Below are 25245 nucleotides of genomic sequence, written 5' to 3' on the forward strand. Positions count from 1 at the left end.
ATATATATATACTTGAACATATATCATTCTTTGCAAATTGCACAACAACATAAAAAAGCCAAGACCTTTGGGAGTAAGAGCTTACATTTAGGCCATTGATCATTTCTTGTCTTATACCTCACTTAAAGTAGATGCAACTTTATCTTCTAAATGAGAGAAATATTCTTTGAACATACACACCAAGTCTTATTAAATATTGTTTTTATGCCACCCACTAAATAACTTAAGGCAATTTTATATACTAAATGAAGCTTCCTTGGTATTTCCAAAGGTCACAGAAAACTATTGCCTTTGGTTGGTTAAAGTCCTTTATTTCAAGAACATATATCTGAGACTCTTACTTCTTCAAATGAAATATGCTTTAGATTTATTTTAAGGTATACCATAAATCTGTATAGAACCGATGAACATATGTGAGGATATGTGAATAAATGTTAGCCTCTGGCTTGGCATATATACTCATGTTTTTTTCTTGTATTACTGTAAGTTCCTGTTTTCTTTAATTTGGCATCTAAAAATAATAAAACCACAACGAACTTTTAGCATTTAATCAATGCTCACAGATCATATTCATTTACCATTTACCCAGAACACAAATTTGTATTAAAACAACTCATTAGATTCCATAAATATTCTATCACTATTTATCAGGAATTATATATAAGGCTCCAACTTTATACAGCATTCAGTCTAATTTTCGTGGTGATTTTTTTTTCCTTTTTGTTAGTAGCCATGAAGCTACTTATTGGTGTGAGTTTCTAATGGGGAAAAAACATTCCATTGGTAAATTTTAAGTACCACTTATAAGCTTATATTCTGAGATGATTCTAGGCAAAGAACACTGAAAGTTGACTTCTAGCTGCTGTACATTTAGAGGAAAGGACAGAAATCACAAAGTATGATAAGCCTGTGTTCAGCTTTTTTACTAGCAGTTGTATAAGCTTGGGTAATATACATAACTTCTGTGATCCTTGGTTTTCTCATCTAAAATTAGAGATGATAATCCTTATTTTACCGAGTTTTAAACTCTACGAGAAAAAAAAAGTGGGAACCATAACACATAGCAGGTATAAAACAAATGATAGTTATCCTAATCAGTCTCAACAACAGTTCTAATGCAAATGAAGGCTACCATGGATTCATGGCATTGCTGCAACGATATTTATTTAAACAGACTTGAGACAACACACAATATTTAGTTTTAAATCAACTTACCAAGACAGGAGTATAAGCCCTGACTTATCCAAGCCAATATGGCAAGAGTTATAAGGTCGCCAAAACTAGCAGCAATGGGTGTAGCAACATTATCAGGATTTATACCAGTCTTCTTTGAACCAACGATAACCCCAACCATTATTATTCCTAGAAGAAAGAATGTTCATTGCTTTTTAGGCTATGATTTAAAGAAAATCAATCCCCCAAATACCAATATGTGTAGGATAGACAAACAGCCTATCAGTTCCAGTTAGACCGCTTAGATAAGCTGACTAAAGCAAACAAAACATTTACTCTAATGCTTTGGCAAAATGCCTTTCAACAAACTCCAAGTGGGGATCTTAGAAAATTTAAGAAGTTCAGTGTTGCATTTAGAGGCCGGAAAGGTACTAAAATTATGTTAAAGCTAAAATTTCAAATTTAGTGACATGTATATCTTAGATATAATGTATTTGTGTGTAATGAATCCAAAGGTTTTAATTTTAACCCTCAAATAAAATATGAAAACATTTAAAAAAAGGTGAGTCATATGTATATGTACAACAACTGGGAAGAAGACCAACAAAACTAGATTTGTTCCCATATGGCAGCTAGAAATGCTTGTTTCATTTTATTATTTAAAGATGTTGAAATATTAAGCAGCAGCACATAATTAAATTTTAAAACACTGAAGGCCAGAACACAAGAAACAGTCTTTGTAAAAGATATTCTTTAAACCTGAAGTTTCTGTCTATAAACCTACGAGAGAATAAAAGATGAAAATTTAACTGTGTACTTGTACTTTTACATCCTAATTTTCTTAAATCATACAAATGGGATAAAACTATTAACATTTTTATTCACACTAAATTGTGTAGATTTTGTCACAGGATGTAGTAAAGAGAAAACTTTAAATGTGCTAACCACAAATCAATATGAAAGCCTAAATATGGCTATGGAGAAAAAAACAACAGAATCTCACTGCACTTTTAGAGTTAAAATGACTCTAAATGTTTTTGTTCCAGCATACTCACTTTATAGATAATAAAACTGAGGTCCTACAGAGTAGGGCTTAAATTCTTGCCTAAAGTCACATAGCTTATGACTGTAGCCCAGTGTTTTTTACTCTACCTATTAAAGCCAAAATTTTAATAAGCAGAATTTTTGCCTTGCATCAAACAGTGCCTTACATTTTAGTATTCTGGAGGCTTTTTAAATTACTAGAGACTTACCTTTCCCATAATATCATTGAAAAAAAAAAAAAAGCTATAGCAGAAAACTTTCAAAACATGCATTATGCAATAATCAAGCAAGATGTAATTGCTTAGAATTTTTTTCCAAAAAGCACATTTGAAGATGTATATGGGAAGTTCTCCTATACATAGTATCATCTATATCTTTTCAGCTGAAAACATTTTGTATGTATCATAGTCCAGTGGAAAGAGCTAAGAGTCAGGAAACTTGTGTTTTAGTTCTGATTCGACTGGTAACAAGTTGATCAGATTGGACAAGTCACCTTACCTAAGTTTTCTCACCTACAAATATGGCTAAGAGTTTCTACTTTACATATACTAAAGTGCTTATAAAGGTCAAGTTGTCATAAAATTAGAACACACATTATTCAAAGTAAGAAGCTTTAAACAAATACATTTTAAAATTCTGAATTTTTGGTAGTTTTGAAAAGCTTTCAAATACTTGTTAGACTGAACAATTTTAAATGACACTTTCTAAATGAAATAAAATCAGAAAGAAAGAAGCAAATGAGCCTAAAAATTAGCATGCTGATGGTATAATTTTTTTTTGTAGCAAAAATTTAATTTTTTGATAGCTTGATTTTACTCTGCTTTGGTCAATGTTAACTCTATTCAATTGTAGTAATCTTTATAAAGACAAGAAACTACCCCTGATACAATTAAAGTACTAAAACAAAATGCTTGAAAATATTTTGGAAGTCATAATTTTAATAAGATTCCCTAAATTCCCAGAACCTAGCCAAAAACGTTAGCTACATTGTATGATCACCTAATGTGACAATAATCCATTTTAAACTTTGCTGGTGATATAAAGGCAAGAAAATGACAATTACAAAATAAAAAGAACAAACTCTTTATGATTTTGATTCCACAATAAGCTAATTCTCTAGTGTAAAGTTCATACTAATAAATATAAAGAAAAATAACCAAAATAGAAGTTCTAAAGTAGTTAATTTTTAAAACCTTCTGGCTCTTGAAAATTCTATAGCCAACAATATACTGTCTTAAGTATAAGGTTATATTTGTATTGCCACAGAAACGGAAGAAATTTTTCTTGAAATCTGAAACAAAAAAATTTCAACAGAGGACAGCTTTTGAAACCCACAATTCCTGGAACACTTGTTACTCAAGTGACAAGCCAGTAAATCCCCTGCATGATGTCCAGAAAGGAGTTTTCCAATTAATTTAACTTACAGAAACAAATCAGTGTTTAGACAGTTTTCCTGATGTTTTTGGGGAACTATAACAGAGTATTTAAGGTCAGGAGACAACCTCAGAAAAGCCTGTTGTACACTAAGGTTTATAAATAATGAAATGTAAATATATCTGGAATAATTAAGGCATTTTTTAAGTTTGTAGATAAGTTTTTTTTCTGTTGCTTTCATAACAAGTATCATTTAAATAAAAATAGTCATCTTAAGAAATAAACTGTTTAAATGTAAAAGGCTATAGAGTAGACATTTATAAATTCACTTACCCTGCAGAAGAGATGCAATGAAGGCAGTTGCCACACTGCTAGAGCACAAAAGTATGGAATGATCAAGGTAATATTTTCCTTCTGGAATCCAGCCCAATATAATTGCTGCCACAGCTGCTAGAAAACCAACTACTGTTGCCTGAACCTGAAAATGTTTTCATAAATCCAACTGAATTATTCACTTTAAAAACATTTAAAATTTTTGATTATGTAAACATTACTACAAAAAGTCAAAAAAAAGTATTGCATATAATAATTGAGCTGCATTACCTTTTAGAGTAGTTACTATATTTTGGTTTTAATATTCCCTAAGATGGTGGGTTCTCAAACTGCCCTGATGATCTGGTGATAACAGGTATGGAATGGAGCCCAGGAATCTGTTTTTAACAAGCACCCCAAGTGATGGTGATGGTATAATTAATAGATCACCTAAGAAAATGCCACCTTCAGACTGAGAAGTACCCAATCCACACATCTGAAGTCTGACTCTAGAGGCAGTGTTGGCAAGAGATTGGATTTTATAATAGAAGTACAGAAGTTTGACTCCTGGTTCTAGCACTTAATCTTGTAGCAAATATTTAAATTCATTAATTCAATGAGTATTTATTTAGATTCTACTACATATAATGTGCTACGTTTTGTGTTGGGCTACAGCAGTGGTCAACGTAGATTATTCCCTGCCCTCACAGAGCTCTTGGTCAGTGGGAGAGACAAACATTTGAAAATAACCTCACAAATAAGCACAACTGTGATTAGAGCTATGAAAATTTCAGTTCCTAAACAGTAAGACAACAATGATAACCTCAAACTTTGTGATTTAAATTAATTATATAAATACATAAAATGCTTTCCACAGTGCTGACATAAAGCAACACTAAAAAAACCTGTGACTAAGAAATAACACTGACCGCTTACTCAGCTTCAGATTAATAAGATGTCAGAACTAAAAGAAACCCTAAGGGAATCATCTGTTGCACTGATGAGTTTGTGTCATGGATTCTTTTGACAATCTGGTAAAAACTCTATAGAATAGAGTTTTTTCTTCTCTTTCTCTAGGCAAACACGAGGCACTCAGTATTTTGAGTAGAGTTTCTTGGTGTTCATGGACTCTCTGAAGCCTATCCATGTACTGGAATTAAGGACTCTAAGCAAAAAATTCCTAAAGTAGTCATACAGTAAATCAACAGAAGCGCCAGGACTAAAGAGACCAGATATCCTGGACTCCAGTCCCATGAACTTATATTAATACTATAGCTCCTGTGGATGTCATCCACAGATTCAGAGCTGAGATTCAAACTAATAAGCACCATGATGAGTGTAGCAGTTAAAATATTTCAGTATTTTCATTCTGGTTAGTAAATAATGTAACTACACTTTAAAGCAGTAAAATTAATTTATAATATAAATTCTAGCACTATGATTCCAAGTCCTGTCTGGCTTGACATTGGAACACAGAGCTAGAGAGCCTACTGCAGACATCATGGTGTGTATATATATAAATCTATCAATTTCTGAGAAAATAAAAGCACACAACTGAGATGAGGAAGTCCTATTCTGGAAACCTGCAAAAGAATGACTAACTGAAAAATGACTAATTGTACCCAAGAGAAAGCAAAGTCTGGGTTCAAGTGGTAGATGGGAAGGTTGATAGGGGCCATAGGCCTGAAGAGATGTTCGTACAGGACATGTCCCTCCTGGTGAGGCAACAGTTCCTCATGTAGGACTGGAGACTTTGCTTTATTTGACTACTTACTATGTATTTGGTCCAGGAGGCCATTCTGTACAACCGTGAAGAAATCTGTGACAGGCGATCTGCCTGGGACTCCATTTAATAGTGAGAAGGGCACACCCCTGAGCAAGTGGCAGTGTGGGCCTCCTCTGTGCTTTCTACCCTTCTCTCTTTCTACCCTCCATGGTCAGTATCCAGGCAGAGGAGACTTGTGCAAGCCCATCCTACTCCCCTCCCCACACTCATCATCTACTCCTTCACAAGTATTAGCAAAAGAAGCCTCAGGAAGAAAAAACTCTCTCTCCCAACCACTACCCCCACCGCTCCATTTTCTTTTCTTCTCGCTTTTGACTGGACTTCAACCAACTGCTGCCTCACTGGCTGGCACCAGGTGTGTCCTGAGGGGCCTGGTTGGGGTTCCCTGTTCTTCATACACCCTTGGCGGAGTAAGGCACATACAGACACAGACTTTGGGCTATGGCAACTAGAATCAGTGAATTCCTAGCCATGTCTGACTCCCATCTTGACTGACAGTTGCAGGGAGAGAGGATGATAAAGGAAAAGGGAAGACTAAGAATGGGAGGAAAAATGAAAACCTGAGATGAAAATTATTAGAATAATTTGACAAATAATTTATACTACAACTCATATTACTTTGTAAGAGTTTAGGGTATTTAAAAATAAATGGAATATATTTTCAAATTTTATATATTATTTACAGTACTCTACCGGTTGTTAAATATTTTGATTATTACCCCTGCATAGATTCCTACAATTTCAAGCTGAAAAAGATCTTAGACATCTCTAATACAATGACGATATTTAGAAGAGGAAAGAGATTTTCACCACTGTTATTTAACATACTACTATAAGTCCTACCTAAAGCAAGAGAAAGAAAGAAAGGGCATCTACATTGGAAAGAAAGAAGTCAAATTATCCTTATTTACAGAAGATATAATCTTATATTTGGAAAAACCTAAAGACTCCACCAAAAAACTATCAGAACTGATAAATTCAGTAAAATTGTAGGATACAAAATCAACACACAAGAATCAGTAGCATTTCTATATGCCAACAGTGAATAATCTGAAAAAGAAATTAATCCCACTTACAATAGCTACAAGTAAAATAAGATAGAGCTAGAAATAACCAAAGACATAAAAGATCTCTACAATAAAAACTATAAAACAGGCCGGGCACAGTGGCTCATACCTGTAATCCCAGCACTTTGGGAAGCTGAGGCGGGTGGATTACATAAGGTCAGAAGTTCGAGACCAGCCTGGCTAACATGGTGAAATCCCGTCTCTACTAAAAATGCAAAAATTAGCTGGGCATGGTGGTGTGCCTGGTAATCCCAGCTGAGGTGGGAGAATTGCTTGAACCCGGGAGGCAGAGGCTGCAGTGAGCTGAGATCATGCCACTGCATTCCAGCCTGGCAGCCTGGGCAACAGGACAAGACCTCGTCTTGGAAAAAAAAAAAAAAACTATAAAATATTGATGCAAGAAATTGAAGAGGACACCAAAAAGTGTAAAGATATTCTATGTTCATGGATTAGAAGAACCAATATTGTTAAAATGTCCATACTACCTAAAGCAATCTACAGATTCAATGTAATCCCTACCAAAATGCCAAAGACATTCTTTACAGATATAGAAAAAAAAAATCCTAACATTTATGTAGGATCACAAAAGACTCCGAAATAGTCAAAACTATCCTAAGTAAAAAGAACAAAACTGGAGGAATCACATTACCTGACTTCAAATTATACTACAGAGCTACAGTAACCAAAAGACAGCACTGGCATAAAAACAGACACAAACCAAAGGAAGAGCATAGAGAAACCAGAAACAAATCCATATATCTACAGTGAACTCATTTTTCCAAAAGTGCCAAGAACATACGCTGAGGAAGAGGCAGTCTTTTTAATAAGTGGTGCTAAGAAAATTGGATATCCATATGCAGAAGAAATGAGACCCCTATCTCTCACCATCTACAAAAATCAAATCAAAATGGATTAAAGACTTGAATCTAAGACCTCAAACTATAAAACTACTACACAAAAACATCAGGGGCACTCTCCAGGACATTGGTCTGGGCAAAATACACTGAGTAATATCCCACCAGCACAGGCAACCAAAGCAAAAATGGACAAATGGGACATCAAGTTTAAAACCTTCTGCACAGCAAAGGAAACAATCAACAAAGTGAAGAGACAACCCACAGAATGGGAGAAAATATTTGCAAACTACCCATCTGGCAAACGATTCATAACCAGAATATATAAGGAGCTCAAACAAATATATAGGAAAAAAAATCTAATAATCTGATTTTAAAACAGGCAAAAGATCTGAATAGATATTTCTCAAAAGAAGACATACAAACGGCAAACAGGTATATGAAAAGGTGCTCAACATCACTGATGGTCAGAGAAATGCAAATCAAAACCACAAAGAGATATCATCTCACCCCAGTTGAAATGGCTTTTATCCGAAGGACAGGCAGTAAGAAATGCTGGTGAGGATGTGGAGAAGAGGGAACCCTTGCACACTGTTGGTGGGAATGGAAATAGCACAAGCACTATGGGGAACAGTTTGGAGGTTCCTCAAAAAACTAAAAATACAGCTACCATATGATCCAATAATCCTGCTGCTGAGTATACGATCCCAAATAAAGGAAATCTGTATGTTGAAGAGATACTTGCACTTCCATGTTTGTTGCAGCACTGTTCACAATGGCCAAGATTTGGAAGCAACCTAAGTGTCCATCAACAGATGAATGGATAAATAAAATGGGTACTTACACACAATGGAGCACTATTCAGCCATAAAAAAGAATGACATCTTGTCATTTGCAACAACATAGATGGAACTGGAGGTCATTATGCTAAGTGAAATAAGCTGAGCAGGAAAACAAACATTGGATGTTTTCACTTATTTGCGGGATCTAAAAATCAAAACAATTGAACTCATGGAGCTAGAGAGTAGAAGGATGGTCGCTAGAGGCTGGGAAGGGTAGTAGGAGAGTGTGGGGGAGGTAGGGATGGTTAATGAGTACAAAAAAATTGAATAAGACCTAGTATTTGATAGCACAACAAGGTGACTTCAGTCAATAATAATTCAATTTTACGTTAAAATATAACTACAAGAGTATAATTGGATTGTTGTAACACAACGGATAAATGCTGGGGGGACGGATATACCATTTTAGATGATGTGATTGTTATGCATTGCAGCCTGTATCAAAACATCTCATGTACCCCATGAATATATACACCTACTATGTATCCACAAAAATTAAAAATTGAAAGAAAAGACCAGTCTGGACAACATGGCGAAACCCCCTCTCTACAAAAAGTACAAAAATTAACCAGGCGTGGTGGCGCGTACCTGTAGTCCCAGCTACTAAGGGGGCTAAGGTGGGAGAATCACTTGAGCCCAGGAGGTCAAGGCTGCAGTGAGCCATGATTGCGCTACTGCACTCCAGCCTGGGCAACAGAGCAAGACCCGGCCTCAAAAAAAATAAATAAATAAAACAAAAATTTATTTCAAAGAAAAAAAATAAAAGAGAAAAGTGAAGTCCGGAAAAGTCAAATCGATTAACAAAAGTTATAAATTGTTTAATGTTAAAGCTGAGGTCAGATCGCAGATTTTCCTATTTCCACGTCTGTGATCTCACAAGCACTTATACACACATTCAAAAAGTGTGCTTTGTTTCTTTGTCCTTGAATTACATGAAATTCTGTTCGTGCAACCAGGTTCACAACATTATGTCCTAGCTGAGCTAGTATCAAAATTAGTGTGCATTCCCTAAGCTCACACTAGCTAGAGAATTACTAGGGGTAGCCGCAGTCTTCAGTCTTAGGGGTAAGAGAAGGTGAAGGAAGAAGAAAAAGAGATATTCACCTAAGGTTAGAAAGAGTTGTAGATTATACACAATCTACACTTCACAGTTCAGTGTATATGTAATTGGTAAACTACTGTATTGTGTATATTAATACTAGTAACATTAACAAATTAAGGAAAACAAACAAATATCTGACCATAATACATAGAAAAGAACTCAGTTTATCTTTAAATAGCAAAGTTAAAAAAAATAGCACTTAATGAAGTGTTAAATATTTACTAAACAGATATATTAATGCAAATTCTGGCTCTATCACACACTTATGATAGACAATATTTTGTATATTTTTTCCATAGTTTGTATATATTTTTCATATTTGTAAAAACTGGTTTCTAAACAAAGAATAGCTTTCAGAGGTCATGGGTATCCATTTACTCCATCACTTTTTCAAGGTACTAAATTACTGTTTTGGTGTTTCTGAAAACAAAGGGTAGACTCACAGTACTAAAATTTACAACAATCTTATAGATAACCCTCAAAATTTGTACACCCAAGATCTGTAAACAAATATGTGTACCACTTACCTGCTTTAAAGCCAGGTTGCCAATTATTAGGTTCCACTTTTCAATGGGCGAATCCATCTTCCCAATATTTACCTGTTAAAATGGATATTTTCATGTATCACTGAAGAAAATCTACATGCTCTCTGCTGTGTTCAAACAGCACATGAAATCTTAAAGCCCCAAATAATTATTCAGTAAATCCAATGAGCTCACATTGTGCTTTGAAATTAATTCTGAATTCACTACCAGCCTTTCAGCTAACGCTAGGTTTGCCTAACATGTTTAGAGAAAAAAATTTTTTTTTTACTTACCTGTCTTACAAGAACTAGTGGACCTGTTAGTATTACCCACTTACTGATGTTAACTTATAACTAGCATCATCATGTATCATCTTAGTATGCCAAATTTTGTGTATTGAGGTCCATTGTAAATAATTACATAATTTTGATCCACTAGCAGTTAATTCCAAATTATAAAACTAATGTAACTTGAAGAATTATTGACCCAAAAAACAAGATACAAACAAATCATTCACATGTATACAATTTATATTTGAGTCGTGACTAAAACTGTTAGCAATAAAATTCATTTTACAAATAAATTTTGATCATGTACCTCAACTATTAAATTTTACACATCTTTCTGCTAAATGGAAGAACACTCTCCAAAATAATATTATCACTTACATACTCAATTGCTCTGTGAGCTAATTCATATTTCTCAATCACTTAGGATTCAAAAAGTGTATTTCCAAATCTGCCAAGTTTTTCTAATGTAGTTGTTTGGAAAGCAATAAACGATCATTTAGTAAAAACACTACACTGAGTTGCATTTCAATTACTCATGATGAGCTTGGTCATGAAAGACTTTCAAATGAGCTATAGAAAAATGGATAAAGAGGAAGGTAAGTAAGGGTTGTATTCATGGGTAGTTTTAACCAGGTACAGACTACAGTTTAGGTCACTGGCTTTAGACAAGCAGGTTAAGAGTTATATAAACATTTCCTCTATCAATCTGGAAAACAGATTCTATTCTGTAATCTCACTGTGGACTTTAGTCTCAAAGCATCCAGCAAATGCAAATATTGAGATTTCTCAGTATTTCAGAATAATTATTAATGCAGTCTTTATTTACATATTTCTTTACTAAGACTGGGAATCTAAATCATTGGTGAAATTCATGTTTGTAGTTCTAACAACCTGGGGCTTTGCTCAAGTGAGTAATAAGGTACAAGCAATGTTTACGGAGTGAACCTACCTCAGGTTTAGAGTTCAAGAAATAGGAATGAGTGAAATTAGTCTTATTTTTAAATAACTCTGATCTATATAATAACTCTTATCTATAGGAAGCAATCTAAAATGATTCCATGAAAAAGTATAAGACATCAAGACTCCAGGGTTGCTTAATAACCAATGGAGACATACACATATTCAGGTCTGGGAAAAGATCAAGAAAGAAAGGAGTTACAGAATGAATGAGTGCTATGAATTGGGTTTGCAACTGTGCCACATTAATTTGGCACTATCACCACCAGTCCCTTCTAAGGCTTGTAACTACATTCCCCAAAATCCCCTCCCCTATAGCTTCAGGTAACAGTCTGCCAGTGAGAAGAACTTGCCTAAGACTTGGAAGTCACCAGTGAAGCAGAGGCTATTATTTTTGGAAGGTGATCAGACACACAGGTGTCCAGACTTCCTTGCTGTAATGCATGCATGGCTTTCTTTCCTGCTTCAGGGCTTCAGGCAGTCTCTCTGAGTTTCCTACTACAGATCTTCATTTCTCCAACTTCTCCTACAATCATGTAACCCCAAATTTCTCTATTAAATTCCCTATTGATTCAATACATACCATGGCTCTGTTTTCCTGACCAAACCCAAAGTGACACTTTTCTTTTCTTTTCTTTTTCTTTTCTTTTTTTGAGACAGAGTCTTACCCTGTCACCCAGGCTGGAATGCAGTGGCATGATCTCAGCTCACTGCAACCTCCACTTCCCAGGTTCAAGTGATTCTCCTGCCTCAGACTCCCAAGTAGTTGTGATTACAGGTGCCCACCACCATGCCCAGCTAATTTGTGTATTTTAGTAGAGACAGGGTTTCACCACATTGGCCAGGCTGGTCTTGAAATCCCAGCCTCAAGTGATTTGCCTGTCTTGGCCTCCCAAAGTGCTGGGATTACAGGAGTGAGCCACCACACCCAGCATCATTTTTTCAAGTAATCAGTTTGCTTTTTTTCATGATCTCTAGGGTGGCATTAATCAATTAATTTGTTTTATAAATGAAGATCACACTCTCTGAGTCCCTTCCTAATCTAGAAGTCTCTGAATCTTTCCCCTTCTTAGTCTAAGATAAAACAATAAATAACAAATTAAAACAATGTATGGCATAAAATAAAAAATAAAATGTAGAATATATTTATAAATAATAACTTTTTTTATAAAGCAAAGATTTTCCAGAGTAAGATTTTTTAAAAAAGTAAACTAAAGAGAAATGTTGCCCCAAATTTACCTTGTTAGGGAAAATATGTATAGTATAGGCTTGCATTGGCATGTGGATAGAGGTATGGCAGGACACAGAAAATTGATTTTGTTGCCTCCATCTTGTAAAAACTACACCAATAGTTGTGCTGACCCATCCTACTGTCCAGTGGTTTAGTGTTAGTATAAGCCATCTAAGTTTTTTCTAAAGTGGAGAGGGAGAAGTATGAGTGTTCTGTGTAAAGGCCTTTGCTAGACCTACTTTTTTAGATTAGCTGACCTGATGGTGCCCAGCTAGACAAACCAAGAGCTTAGATGGTGATAAAATATAATAGGGCATGATCTAGTGAAGACTTCTGTATAACCCAGTTTTATTTAAATTATGTATATCTTAAAGTATTAGAAAAGTAGACCAATATTTTCGCAGAGACATCAACTAATTTTTTAGGAAAGAGTAGAGCTGAGGTAGCCAGAGCCTGAAGATGTGTTTTGTGTGGCCAGCACAGTGGTTTCAAAATTTTTGAATCTGAATGCCTTTAGGTAGAAACTGTCATCTCTAGTTTTTATAACCCCCAAATCCTTCTTCTGCATAAACAGACGTTACTTAGATCTGACACTGAGACATATTAGTTATGAGCAAGACTTAGGATTTATTGGAGCTACATATAAAAGGGGTCTTGGATGACCTTGAAAGTATAGATTATTTATAAATATAGCCACAATAATTAATACTAGAAAAAATATGTTTAATGAATAAATACTTGAAACAAAGGTACTGAAAGTCTTCATTGATGTATTATCTTAAAAAACATGTAGGCCAGGCGCGGTGGCTCAAGCCTGTAATCCCAGCACTTTGGGAGGCCGAGACGGGCGGATCACAAGGTCAGGAGATCGAGACCATCCTGGCTAACACAGTGAAACTCCGTCTCTAATAAAAATACAAAAACTAGCTGGGCGAGGTGGCGGGCGCCTGTAGTCTCAGCTACTCGGGAGGCTGAGGCAAGAGAATGGCGTAAACCCGGGAGGCGGAGCTTGCAGTGAGCTGAGATCCGGCCACTGCACTCCAGTCCGGGCGACAGAGCAAGACTCCGCCTCAAAAAAAAAAAAAAAAAAACAAACAAACATGTATTAACTATATGTGCAAAAAAATAGATTTTTTTTAAAAAACCAGAAAGTTACCATTGTTACTTCCAAGTGTTCAGTGTATGGATAATTTCTATTTTTTACTTTGTCCTTTAGTGAATTTTTCAAATTTTTACCACTGAACATATAGTGCCAGTATAATCATTTTATTTAAAAACAGATATTTGCAAAAGAAATATCTAATAAAGGGCTGCTATCCAAATGACACAAAGAACTCTTAAAACTCAACAATAATAAACAATCCAATTTAAAAAATGGGTCAAAGATGTTAACAGACACCTCACCAAAGAAGATATACAAATGGCAAATAAGCATTTGAAAAGATGCTCCATATCATATGTCATCAGAGAAATGCAAATTAAGACAAGATAGCACTATACACCTATTAAAGAAGCCAAAAGCCAGAACACTGACAATACCAAATGCTGGTGATGATGTAGAGTAACAGGAACTCTCATTCATTGCTGGCGTAAAGGCCTTTGCTAGGTCTACTGATATTAGATTAGTTGACCTGATGGTGGGAAAGCAAAATGGCACTCTTCACTCCAGACCTTCCATTTAATTCTTTTTTTATAGTTACTAGTTCTCTTTTAAGGCTCCCTATCTGATCACTCATTGAAACATATTTGTCTATTATTTGAACATATTTTCCTTTAGTTTGAACATATTCATACTAGTGGCTTTAAAGACTATTAATCTAATATCTGGGCCCAATTGGAATCATTTTTCATTAACTGAATATTAATCATACTTTTCTTGAATATCAATCACACTTTTCGGTTTCTTTCCACATCTAGTGATTTTGGGTTAAAAACCAGACAGTGTAGATAATACGTTGTAGTGACTCTGGATACTGTTATGCTCTTGTGATGATAATTGAGCTTTCATTCTAATAGGCAGTGAACTTGCCCAGACTCACACTACAGGCTTTTGTCTCTCCCATAGAGTGAAGCAGCTCATCTCTCTGCTTGGTTCTTTCAGCTACCAACAAATGCCTTTTAGTATAGCCCTTTGAAAGTCTCTTCTGTACTTGTGCACTTTAAGCAAACTACACCACCAAAGATTTGGGCACAATTTATGCTCAGATTTCAGGGCTCACTCTCCATGCAATTCTCTTGCTTCTGAGATTCCTTTATAAGTTTCCATATGCTCTGTCAGCTCCCAACTCTGTCGCCTGATAATCCAAGCCACTAAAACTTCAACTTTCTGCCACTATAGCTATGCATAGGTCACAGAAGACTGTCACCAAACACAGAAATCTTAACCAGTGCATTTGTTTTTCAAGTGTAGGCTCGTCTCACATTTCTGCCTACTTTATTGTTGTTGTTGTTGTTGTTGTTACCAGACTCATTGAGGTTATTCCTATGCATACGCACTTTAGTACTTGGCCAAATATTTCATCAGATCTTACACTCAGATTTTGGGTCTCCCCTTTTCTGCAATTCTAGAATTTCCTTCCTTAATTCCCAGCCACTCTGCCAGCTCTGAACACTGCTTTGAGCTAATAAGACTATCAGTTTTCTGCCATATGATATCCAAAGATAGGGGAATTCCCTCAGGCAAAAACATCACTAACTTTGCAATTCTTACTCATTGTAGTATAGTCTTTTAAAGGTAAATGCTACTTTCTACCTGCTTCAGATCACTTTCCATTGCCTTCAAATAGTTTTCTAGATTTTATAATTGTTAATCTCTGGAGGCTTCACCCAACCATTTCATTCTGCCATTAATTAGAATTAGAAACACTGTTATATATTTTTGTATGCTTGAAATATTTTATAATAAAACATTGTACAGAAAAACACACACACAAATATCTGTCTGAATGTACAGAGATGATATATATGCTCCTTTTCTTGATTATGATGGTAGTTTTTACAGGTATATATTATATATCTAAACTCAGCAAACTGTAGACTTTAAAATTGCAGTTTATTATATATCAATAACGCTGCAAAAAAAAAAAAAAGGTGGGGAGGAAACCCTAATTGATTAAAAACCTAGTGGACTGTAACAGTTTTCGATTATACATAAGTAGTTCTACTACACAAAGCTATGGCTAGGGATTGATATTTATAACTGAAGAAAGATACTTTAAAGTGAGGAACTAACAGGAATATGCAATTCCATTTGTATCTAGCAATCAGGTTGTACAAGAACATGCAGAATTATGCCAAATTTAGGAAATAATACTGAGATTGTAACTATAATTAAATTGTGCCATAGTTATTAATATCATTATCTGGGTTTTAATTTGCCTTTATTTTAGAACTTTTAGAATATGAATTGCAAATCTAACTTAAAATTATTAGGGGAAGAGATTTTGCCAGCTTCTTCATATCCGTCATATCCTTCCACTGGAATGTAAGCTCAACAAAGGCAGAAATATTTTCTGTTTTGTTTATTACTGATCTCCTGGCATACACAGCAGTGCTTAGCACATAGTAAGGGCTCAGAAAATGTTTTTGCAATTAATGAATGAGAAAGGTAGAGTGTTACTAAATAATTTAGATAATCAAGTGTTCTCTGAGAAGAGGTTTGAGGCAATAGAAATCAGTTTTGCCTAGAGTAGAAAAGTACTAATCAAATCATGCTAAGTGATTTACTCCTGGGAAATAGTTTCACAAACTTTTTTTAAAAAAATACTGAAGCCAGGCGTGGTGGCTCACGCCTGTAATCCCAGCACTTTGGGAAGCCAAGGCGGGTGGATCACGAGGTCAGGAGTTCGAGACCATCCTGGCTAACATTGTGAAACCCCATCTCTACTAAAAATACAAAAAATTACCCGGGTGTGGTGGTGGTCGCCTGTAGTCCCAGCTACTCAGGAGGCTGAGGTAGGAGAATGGTATGAACCTGGGAGGCAGAGCTTGCAGTGAGCTGAGATTGTGCTACTGCACTCCAGCCTGGGTGACAGAGCGAGACTGTGTCTCAAAAAAAAAAAAAAATACTGTCTTTAGGGCAGTGAACACCATTTTTGACTCCTTTATACCTAACATTCAAAAGCTGAAAATTTTAGACCTCAAACAATAAAAAAACTCAACAATTTATAGAATCATTGTACTTGGTTCATTTTCTAATTATATACTACTATTATATATCTGTAATACCTACTATAATTTCATATATACTATTGAAAAGATTAAAATCCAGGAAAAAATTATTCAAGTTAATCATCATACCTTTAGAAACAAGTTTTGACTCAAGTAAGATGGCAAGATAAAGTTGATTTGGATACATTATTTTTTAATTCCCTTGTAAAAATAAGAAACCTTATTTATTTATTTATTTATTTATTTATTTATTTTTGTTGCCAGGCTGGAGTGCAGTGGCCCCATCTCAGTTCACTGCAACCTCCTCCTCCCGGGCTCAAGCAATCCTCCTGCCTCAGCCTCCTAAGTCGCTAAGACCGCAGGTGTGTGTCACCAAGCCCAGCTAATTTTTTTATTTTTTGTAGAGATGAGATTTCACCACATTGCCCAGGCTGGAAAACTATTTTATTGAAATATCTTTTTATCTGTGAATGTTTAGTCTTTTTTTTTTTTTGAGACGGAGTCTTGCTCTGTCGCCCGGGCTGGAGTGCAGTGGCCGGATCTCAGCTCACTGCAAGTTCCGCCTCCCGGGTTCACGCCATTCTCCTGCCTCAGCCTCCCGAGTAGCTGGGACTACAGACGCCAGCCACCTCGCCCGGCTAGCTTTTTGTATTTTTTAGTAGAGACGGGGTTTCACCGTGTTAGCCAGGATGATCTCGAACTCCTGACCTCGTGATCTGCCCGTCTCGGCCTCCCAAAGTGCTGGGATTACAGGCTTGAGCCACCGCGCCCGGCCTAGTCTTTATATTTATAGAATAACAAGCTTTAAAAACAACTGACCTTCCACAGATTGAATGAGTAGACTGTATTTTATGATATCTTATGTTTTAAGTTCTTTATGTTTATACTTACCAAAGGCCTTCCTTATAATCTTATAAGCTCATTTATCCTGATTCTCCTTCAGATAATCAAAAAAATGAGAAAGGATCCTTGAATGGAGCAAAAAGATTAAAGTAACCATTGATCGGCCTTCTATAGCTATAATTATTTTTCTCCTAATTTTACAAGTGAAAACAAATACTACATAAAAAATGTAAAATGTTCAAAAGCATTTTTTGGGCACATAAATGAAAAAAACAGCTTTCAAATAGTGACTGCTTTAAGTTAAAAAAAAAAACAAAACTATACTCATTCACCCTTCTCCCTGGAACCACTGAGTACAATTAGAAATCTGCTTCGGTAGTCCCAATTATAGACAACAGGCAAATAAATTAAGGTGGTGACAGGTGGGGCATAAGGAAAAAGAAAGAGGAATTTCATACGCAGAATTCATAGACTGGACAGTAACTGGATAGAGAGTGAAGAGGGACAAGATGATTGATAATGTTAATAAACTGATAAGAAATACAGAAAAAACAGTATAACTGGAAATAAGAGAAACTAATGAGTTTCGTTTAGAATGTATTGAGTGGTATCCAACAGGCAACTGAAAATTCAGCTCTCAAAGTCAGGAAAGAGTCTGGAGATATGGATCTGAGAACAGCAATGTGCAAGCAGTGCTGGACTCCACGAAATTACTGAGGAAGAACATGTAGAACAAGGTACTAAAATTTCAAGAAAACCTCAAATTTAGAGGATGAGCAAAGAAAAACAAAAGACATAGACTGACAAGCAGTGGTGAAAGAGCTGGGAGAATGAGAAGACAGTGGGGTCTCTCTCAAAGCCAAGGGCTATCAAGTTTTCAACTAGAGAATAACCGGTGAAGAGTTCAGAGAAGATGAGGCTTTGGGGATTTTGCCATCAAGAAGTCATTAACTTAGAGTTTCTTAACAGCCCATAGAGTATCAGAACTGAAATTACACCCAACATTTCTCTAGCATTCTGTCAGAACTGTAGTTCTCTACCCAGCAAACTTGAGATCTAGTTCTCTAAGCAATTAAAACACCATAAACTAGAAGAATACACCATGTTATCATAACTTGGCACCACAAGTTGCTACTTTCCCATCTACTAATTTGTTTGCTTTTACCCCTCTCAGATCCAGAAAGAATTTTTAGTGATGGCTCCTAGTGTTTAATTTCAGTTAATTCATCTATCAATTCTGTTGATTCTCTCTGAAAATTAATTCTGGACTCCAAGTACCTCTCACTACATTCACTGTTACCATCTTGAATATCATCTCTAACCTATTATTGCAATAGACTCCCAACCAGTCTCCCCGCTTCAGTCCTTGGCCCCCTAAATCCATATCTCAACGCAGTAGTCAAATTAATCTGTTAAAAAATATCTATCAGATCACATTAACTCCTCTGTTTAAAACCTTCCATTGGTTTCTTATCTCACAAAGTAGGCAAATCCATATATAATCTGGCCTCTGGCTCATCCCCTAAAATTGTGCCCCCTGGCTCTCTTGGTCCCAGCCCTATTGGCCTCCATGCTCTTTATCTAACACAGTGGTTTTCAAACCTCAACGTGTATCAGAATCATCTGGAGAGTGTGTTAAAATTTAGATTGCTGAGGCACACCTCTGGAGTTTCTGATTTAGTAGTTTTGGAGTGGGGCTGAGAATTTGTATTTCTAACAAGTTGTGGATGCTGCTGATCAGAAGAGCACACTGTGAGAACTACTGATCTAACATACCAACAACAGTCCTGCCTCTGGCCCTTTGCATTCCCTGGGACATTCCTGTCCCAAATGGCCTCAACGCTTCTTATTTACGTTTTCTTACTTCCTTATAACATTTTCTTATTTCCTTGACTGAACTATCTTCTAATCAGTAGCACAGCTCTCAATCTATGGAATCTGGCAGCTCTACCCCTACCTCTCCAAAGAAAGACTGTTAGATCACCCTGCAGCAGAGTAGAGACCACAGATGGCAAGTTTCTCCCCTGTGCTGAGCTTCTAATCAGCTCTGGAGACTCCTTCTCTTAAATATGGACAGATACATATAACCAGACATTTGAGAATAATACCTAATGTAAAATATAGACACCATAACAAATTAACTAAGGTTAAAAAAAGATTAAATTCACCTTCATTCAGGTTTAATGGTAGTACGTGATCACATTAAACAGCAAATATCATTTGCAGCATATTGTTTTTTAACCAGATTCCCTATAGCATGGCCTATTTCAAAACAGACTGGTGTTTTAAATCTATTATTTGGATTTAAACAAATTCTGGATAATGCTCAAGAACAATGCTTTCGAAATATTTTCTTTGAGGTAAGCTAGCCAAAACTTCACTTTTCCTGCCAAAGTTATCAAGTTGCTTAAATTCTTGTATGCTTAACTATATTTATCAGAGCAAAGTTCATTTTCCAACAAATGAAACTAAAGCCACCTTTTAACTCCCATTCAAATAACTTTCTTCTTCAAATTTTCCCGCTTTTGTTTCTCAAGGCCTCTTCATTCTCTATCTCCTGCCAAAAAGCCTCTTGGATTGCGTTCTATCTACGCAGGGTAATCCACCAGTTCTTATAACATAATACAAGTAGGAAAAGATGAAACACATGCATATAATTTCACTAATTCTCAAAATCTCAGTAAGACTACATAAAAGTTTCTTTGTTTTTTCTTCTTAAAGATAAAAGCTAGAGATATACTTGACACACATTGCAACTGGATGCCAAATGGTCAAATGTTGAAATCAACATTCAGCTGACACCAAATGTCACCATTATATAAGGAAATACTGGGATACAGGAACAAATATAAATCTCAGACCATATGCTCCAGATACCTGAGACCAAGGTATCTCAAGTTAGTGTTCCTGAAGGCAGACCATGCCACCACTAGGTGCCAACCAACCCCTGGAGCGCCAAGGGATGGGTGTTTGTTGGAGGTGTAGATGGAGCTTAGACATGGGGCCTGGTGTATGTGTGAGGTCTTTCAAAGTGCAGCACACATTGCCAAGGGTGGGAAGGGAATTGGGGCAGGCCTCAGACCAGGGGGTGGCTCAGTGGCTCTCTCTACAACACGACGTTCCAAAACAGAACCCAAGAAGTCCAAAAATTCTAACTCTGATCTTGGACTTCCAGGTCTTCCTAAGAATATATTTGTCAAGGTAGACAGAAAGAGAAAATGTTTAAGTGTATAAGTTTATTGTATAATTTTAAGCTATGTAGACATATGTTACATAGGTCTCCATTTGTATTGCCGCCCCAAACCCATCTATTAAATGCTTAAAAAACACTTAAAATGCTTTTAACAAAGCATTTAACATGCTTTAAAAGCATGTTAAAAGCCCAACTGTCTAGAATGCTTATAAATATTTGACATTGTTACAATTATTAAATACAATAGTAACCTGGATTGATTTTTTATCAGATTCTCATATGGCTGACTCACTTTTACTATTCAGGTTCCAGCTTACACATACCTCCTCAGAGAAGTCTTTCCCGACCACATTGTATAAAATAGCCTTCAGGAATCATCCGTCATCACATTATCCTGTTTGATTTTCTTCACTTCCCTTACTGATATCCAAATTTATGCAAATTCCATCGCATCAGAGACCTTACCTGCCTTGTTATTCATGTATAGACTAATGGATTCTTATTTTATTCCATGGGTTATATATAACCTGTAACTGTCATTATCTATTGTATGGCTCCAATTTTCCAAGATTTGGCCTGGCCAGTATGTCACTTGTTATCCTTTTGTCATGTCCCTATTTTTTTTTTTTTTTTTTTTCATTTTTAGCACTTCTTTACTTTCCGGCACCACAAGATATTCGAGGCTCATTGTATACTTTTCTTCTCTAGCCCAAAGAGCTCCTATTAGTTTTCAGTCCTTTTAATATTCAATAATTACAATGACTACATACTATAAACTAAAGTGAATTTACCAAAGTAATTCTACTCTATGAGTTTGGCTCTACCTAAGTGGCTGACTGATACTCCCAGACATCATCTATAGTTTACCAACTAACTACATGGAAAGGTATTATATCTGTAAATAATAATGTTTGGAACAACATTTAAACATTTTAAATATTAAGTACCAAAAAGATTATGTATTGGTGCTAAGACCAAGACCTTAGCAGATCATTCTTACAAGGTACATGGGGAAGTTATTAGGTTTTTGTTACTGCTGTTATTTATTGATTTTATAAACTCTGACAGAGTTACTCTGTGCAGGTAAAAGGAATGGAATGTGACTTATTCTGGAATATGACTTATTCCACTATATGTAGAGCTGTGTCCTCAGGAAAGTTACTCAACTGTTCTAAGCCTCAATTCCTCCTCTGTAAAGCAAGATAATAGTGTTTATTCCATAGAGTTGGTATAAGATATCCCTGGAAAGCAGTTAGCAAAGAACCTGGCGTATAATAAGAGCTCACTAATACCAGATATTTCATTATTGTCCTCTGCAGATATAGCTATATGACCTTTCATATACTATATAAGGAAGGAACTTACAAAGTTCCATAGGGTACATGAGCCATTTTCCCTTAATTAAGCAAACCAGGCCAGGCACAGTGGCTCACACCTGTATTCCCAGCACTTTGGGAGGCCGAGGCAGGTGGATCACATGAGGTCAGGAGTTCGAGACCAGCCCGGCCAACATGGTGAAACCCCATCTCTACTAAAAATACAAAAATTAACTGGGCATGGTGGTGCATGCCTGTAATTCCAGCTACTTAGAAGGCTGAGGCAGGAGAATTCTTGAACCCAGGAGGCAGAGGCTGCAGTGAACTGAGATCACGCCACTGTATTCCAGCCTGGGCAACAACAAGACCCGTCTCCAAAAAAAAGAAACAATGAAGCAAACTAGTAACATTAATAAAACATTATTTGATGCATTTCTTTCCAAGCATCTGCTTTACTCAAGAAACTTTAGGAAACTGACAGTTGCCTGGGTGGAAAAAGGGGGAGAGGAGAAGTGGGACAGAGAGTGGAGAGTCCTCCCATCAACAGCACTGTTTTCAGCTCCCACTTCTTGGTTGCCTTTAGATACTTAAATTTTTTCCTAATTGGTAGATGGATCAACTCTATCTTGCTCTATCCTCTTTAAAGGAAAAAAACTTTATATACTAAAGGAATTTCAATTAGTAATATTATCTGGTGACTTAGTTAAGTTTTGGCTAGCATTTCATAGGCACATAGCTCTTTGAAGTGAACCTTACTGGCTACGTGGTTTTAACCATAACTTGGTTCCATGATGGCAAACTCCAAAATAACGTTATAATAAGATAACAATGTCCTTTTGAGCTTCTAAAAATAACTCAGAACTCTGCTACTGGCAGTATTTTTTTAATTGTTTATGCTTTTTGAATGACAATTTTGCAATATGTAGCTAAAAACTTAAAAGTACAGATTTCTTTTTTCTGAATAGTAATTACAATCCTAGAATTGGCCCTAAAAAAAAAAATGGAAAAATATTTGTACAAGAATGAATATTCTTCACAACTTTGCTTATAACAGAAGACTGTTAGAAGGAGCTTAAACATCCAGTAATGGATGATGAAGTAAACTGTAATAGAGATATACAACAGAAAAGTACATAGTCAATAATGACACGGATCTACATTTACTGATATGGAAAGATGATCATGATGTATTTCTGAATGGAGATCACATTATAAAAGAGAATATATAGAATTTTAGTTCTTTTTTAGAATACACAGTATGTATTTGCATTATGATATACCTACTATATCTAAGTATAGATATGCAGGTATAGGCCGGACGCGGTGGCTCAAGCCTGTAATCCCAGCACTTTGGGAGGTCGAGACGGGTGGATCACGAGGTCAGGAGATCGAGACCATCCTGAGCTACACGGTGAAACCCCGTCTCTACTAAAAAAAAATACAAAAAACTAGCCGGGCGAGATGGTGGGCGCCTGTAGTCCCAGCTACTCGGGAGGCTGAGGCAGGAGAATGGCGTAAACCCGGGAGGCGGAGCTTGCAGTGAGCCGAGATCGTGCCACTGCACTCCAGCCTGGGCGACAGAGCTAGACTCCGTCTCCAAAAAAAAAAAAAAAAAGATATGCAGGTATAGAAGAATCTGTATCAAAATACTAGTAGAGGTTACATCTAAGTGGATAATTAGATTTTCTTTTTTATATTTTTCACTTTTCTTTAGTTTTTATAATAAGCATGTATCACTTCTACAATTACAGAAAGTTTAAATACCAATCAGTCAACCATCGAACCACGAACAATCTCAATATCTGATTTACCCCATGCCTTAAACATTGATGATAAATACCAGAATGCTCTGGCACCAAAGGAGGCAAGTAACTACTTCCTGGGATAAAAGAGGGCCTATAATTATCAGATGAGACAATCTTTCAGAATATGATATCAGGCATAATTACTTAGCACAGCCCTGAAGTGCAGAAGCATATCAGAGAAAGAAATATTTTCCTGATACAAGTTTCCCTTAACAGAGAGAAACAGTATAGGTAACACACATAATTTGAGGTAGGAAAAAACTTACTGCAGTGGATAATCTGGATGCCAATGTCATTTCCAAGTTCCCTTTGAGACCAAGAAGTGCCGGGACTAAAATGAAAACTTCTGTAACTTTTCTGAACACCTCCCAGTGCTGTAAGAAAAATAAAATAAAATTTTCTGGCACTCTTTAAAAAATACTTTAGAACAAAGACATTTCTAAAAATCTGTCTTTTCCCAACTTGGCATCTACATTTTGAATAACTACACAGTTCATGTAATCAGTGAGCACCTAGCTTAACCCCATTCTCCTGAGCTCTGAAGCTCCAAGTCACTTTAGAAGATGCAGTTAGAGCTGGGAGTCAGCTGATATGTTGCTACAATCCACTCTACATCTACTTGTTACATAAGCCTTATATTCCTTTATCCTTTTATGATGACAATCGTTAGACTGGCTAGTGGTTAAGAGCACAGACTCTGGAACCAGACAATTGATTTGAATCTTGCTTCCAATACTAATTAGAACAAACCCACTGGAAAATTACAGTGCTATTACTATCTAATTTCACAAATGAAGGAATAAAGACTCAGAGAGATTAAATTATTTCCCCAAGATCAAAAGATGGGACCTAGAGAACCCCAGGAGTTCTAAGTAATCCCATGTTTTGATCCCCATTTTAAGGTGTGAGGCAGAGAGGTTCATAAAAACAGCTCTAAACTGGAAATAAGGTTTGTGCTTCTAGCCATGGATCTGTCATAACTTGGCTTCATGATCCTGGATGACTCATGTATCTTTCTGATCTCAATTTCTTCATCCGTTAAATGAAAATAATATCCGTCCTCTCTAGCCTTTGGAGAAATATCATGTATAAATGAAAAATAAACTTCTAATCTCCCCAACCAGTGGAATAGACCCCCTTCTCAACCAAGGGTATTCCAAAGCAAACCTGAAAAACTAGCTTAGGCCATGATGGGAAGGGGGTGGGTCAGACATGCTTCATTATATCCTCCTCCCTTTAAAACGCAGGCACAACTGACCAACATTAACACTAAAACAGAGATCTTAAGACTGACCAAATAGACTCTTTGTAGCAATGAGATACCAAATTCCAAACTGTCTCTAGTATAGCATCACATGACAG

General features: G+C 36.1%; 1 protein-coding gene across 1 annotated transcript in view; it reads right to left on the reverse strand.

The window, feature by feature from the left end:
* Window positions 1–25245, reverse strand: part of SLC41A2 (solute carrier family 41 (magnesium transporter), member 2) — a 156479-nt gene that overhangs the window by 86415 nt on the left and 44819 nt on the right. The window contains exons 4-7 of the mRNA XM_011935311.1: window positions 24150–24257; window positions 10082–10153; window positions 3925–4069; window positions 1216–1362 (exon numbers count right to left, since the gene is read on the reverse strand). Coding sequence (XP_011790701.1) covers window positions 1216–1362; window positions 3925–4069; window positions 10082–10153; window positions 24150–24257 — 472 coding nt within the window. The remainder of the gene's footprint in view (window positions 1–1215; window positions 1363–3924; window positions 4070–10081; window positions 10154–24149; window positions 24258–25245) is intronic.

Source organism: Colobus angolensis, unplaced genomic scaffold (genome assembly GCF_000951035.1).
Source record: "Colobus angolensis palliatus isolate OR3802 unplaced genomic scaffold, Cang.pa_1.0 Scaffold10, whole genome shotgun sequence".
NCBI classification, from domain to species: domain Eukaryota; kingdom Metazoa; phylum Chordata; class Mammalia; order Primates; family Cercopithecidae; genus Colobus; species Colobus angolensis.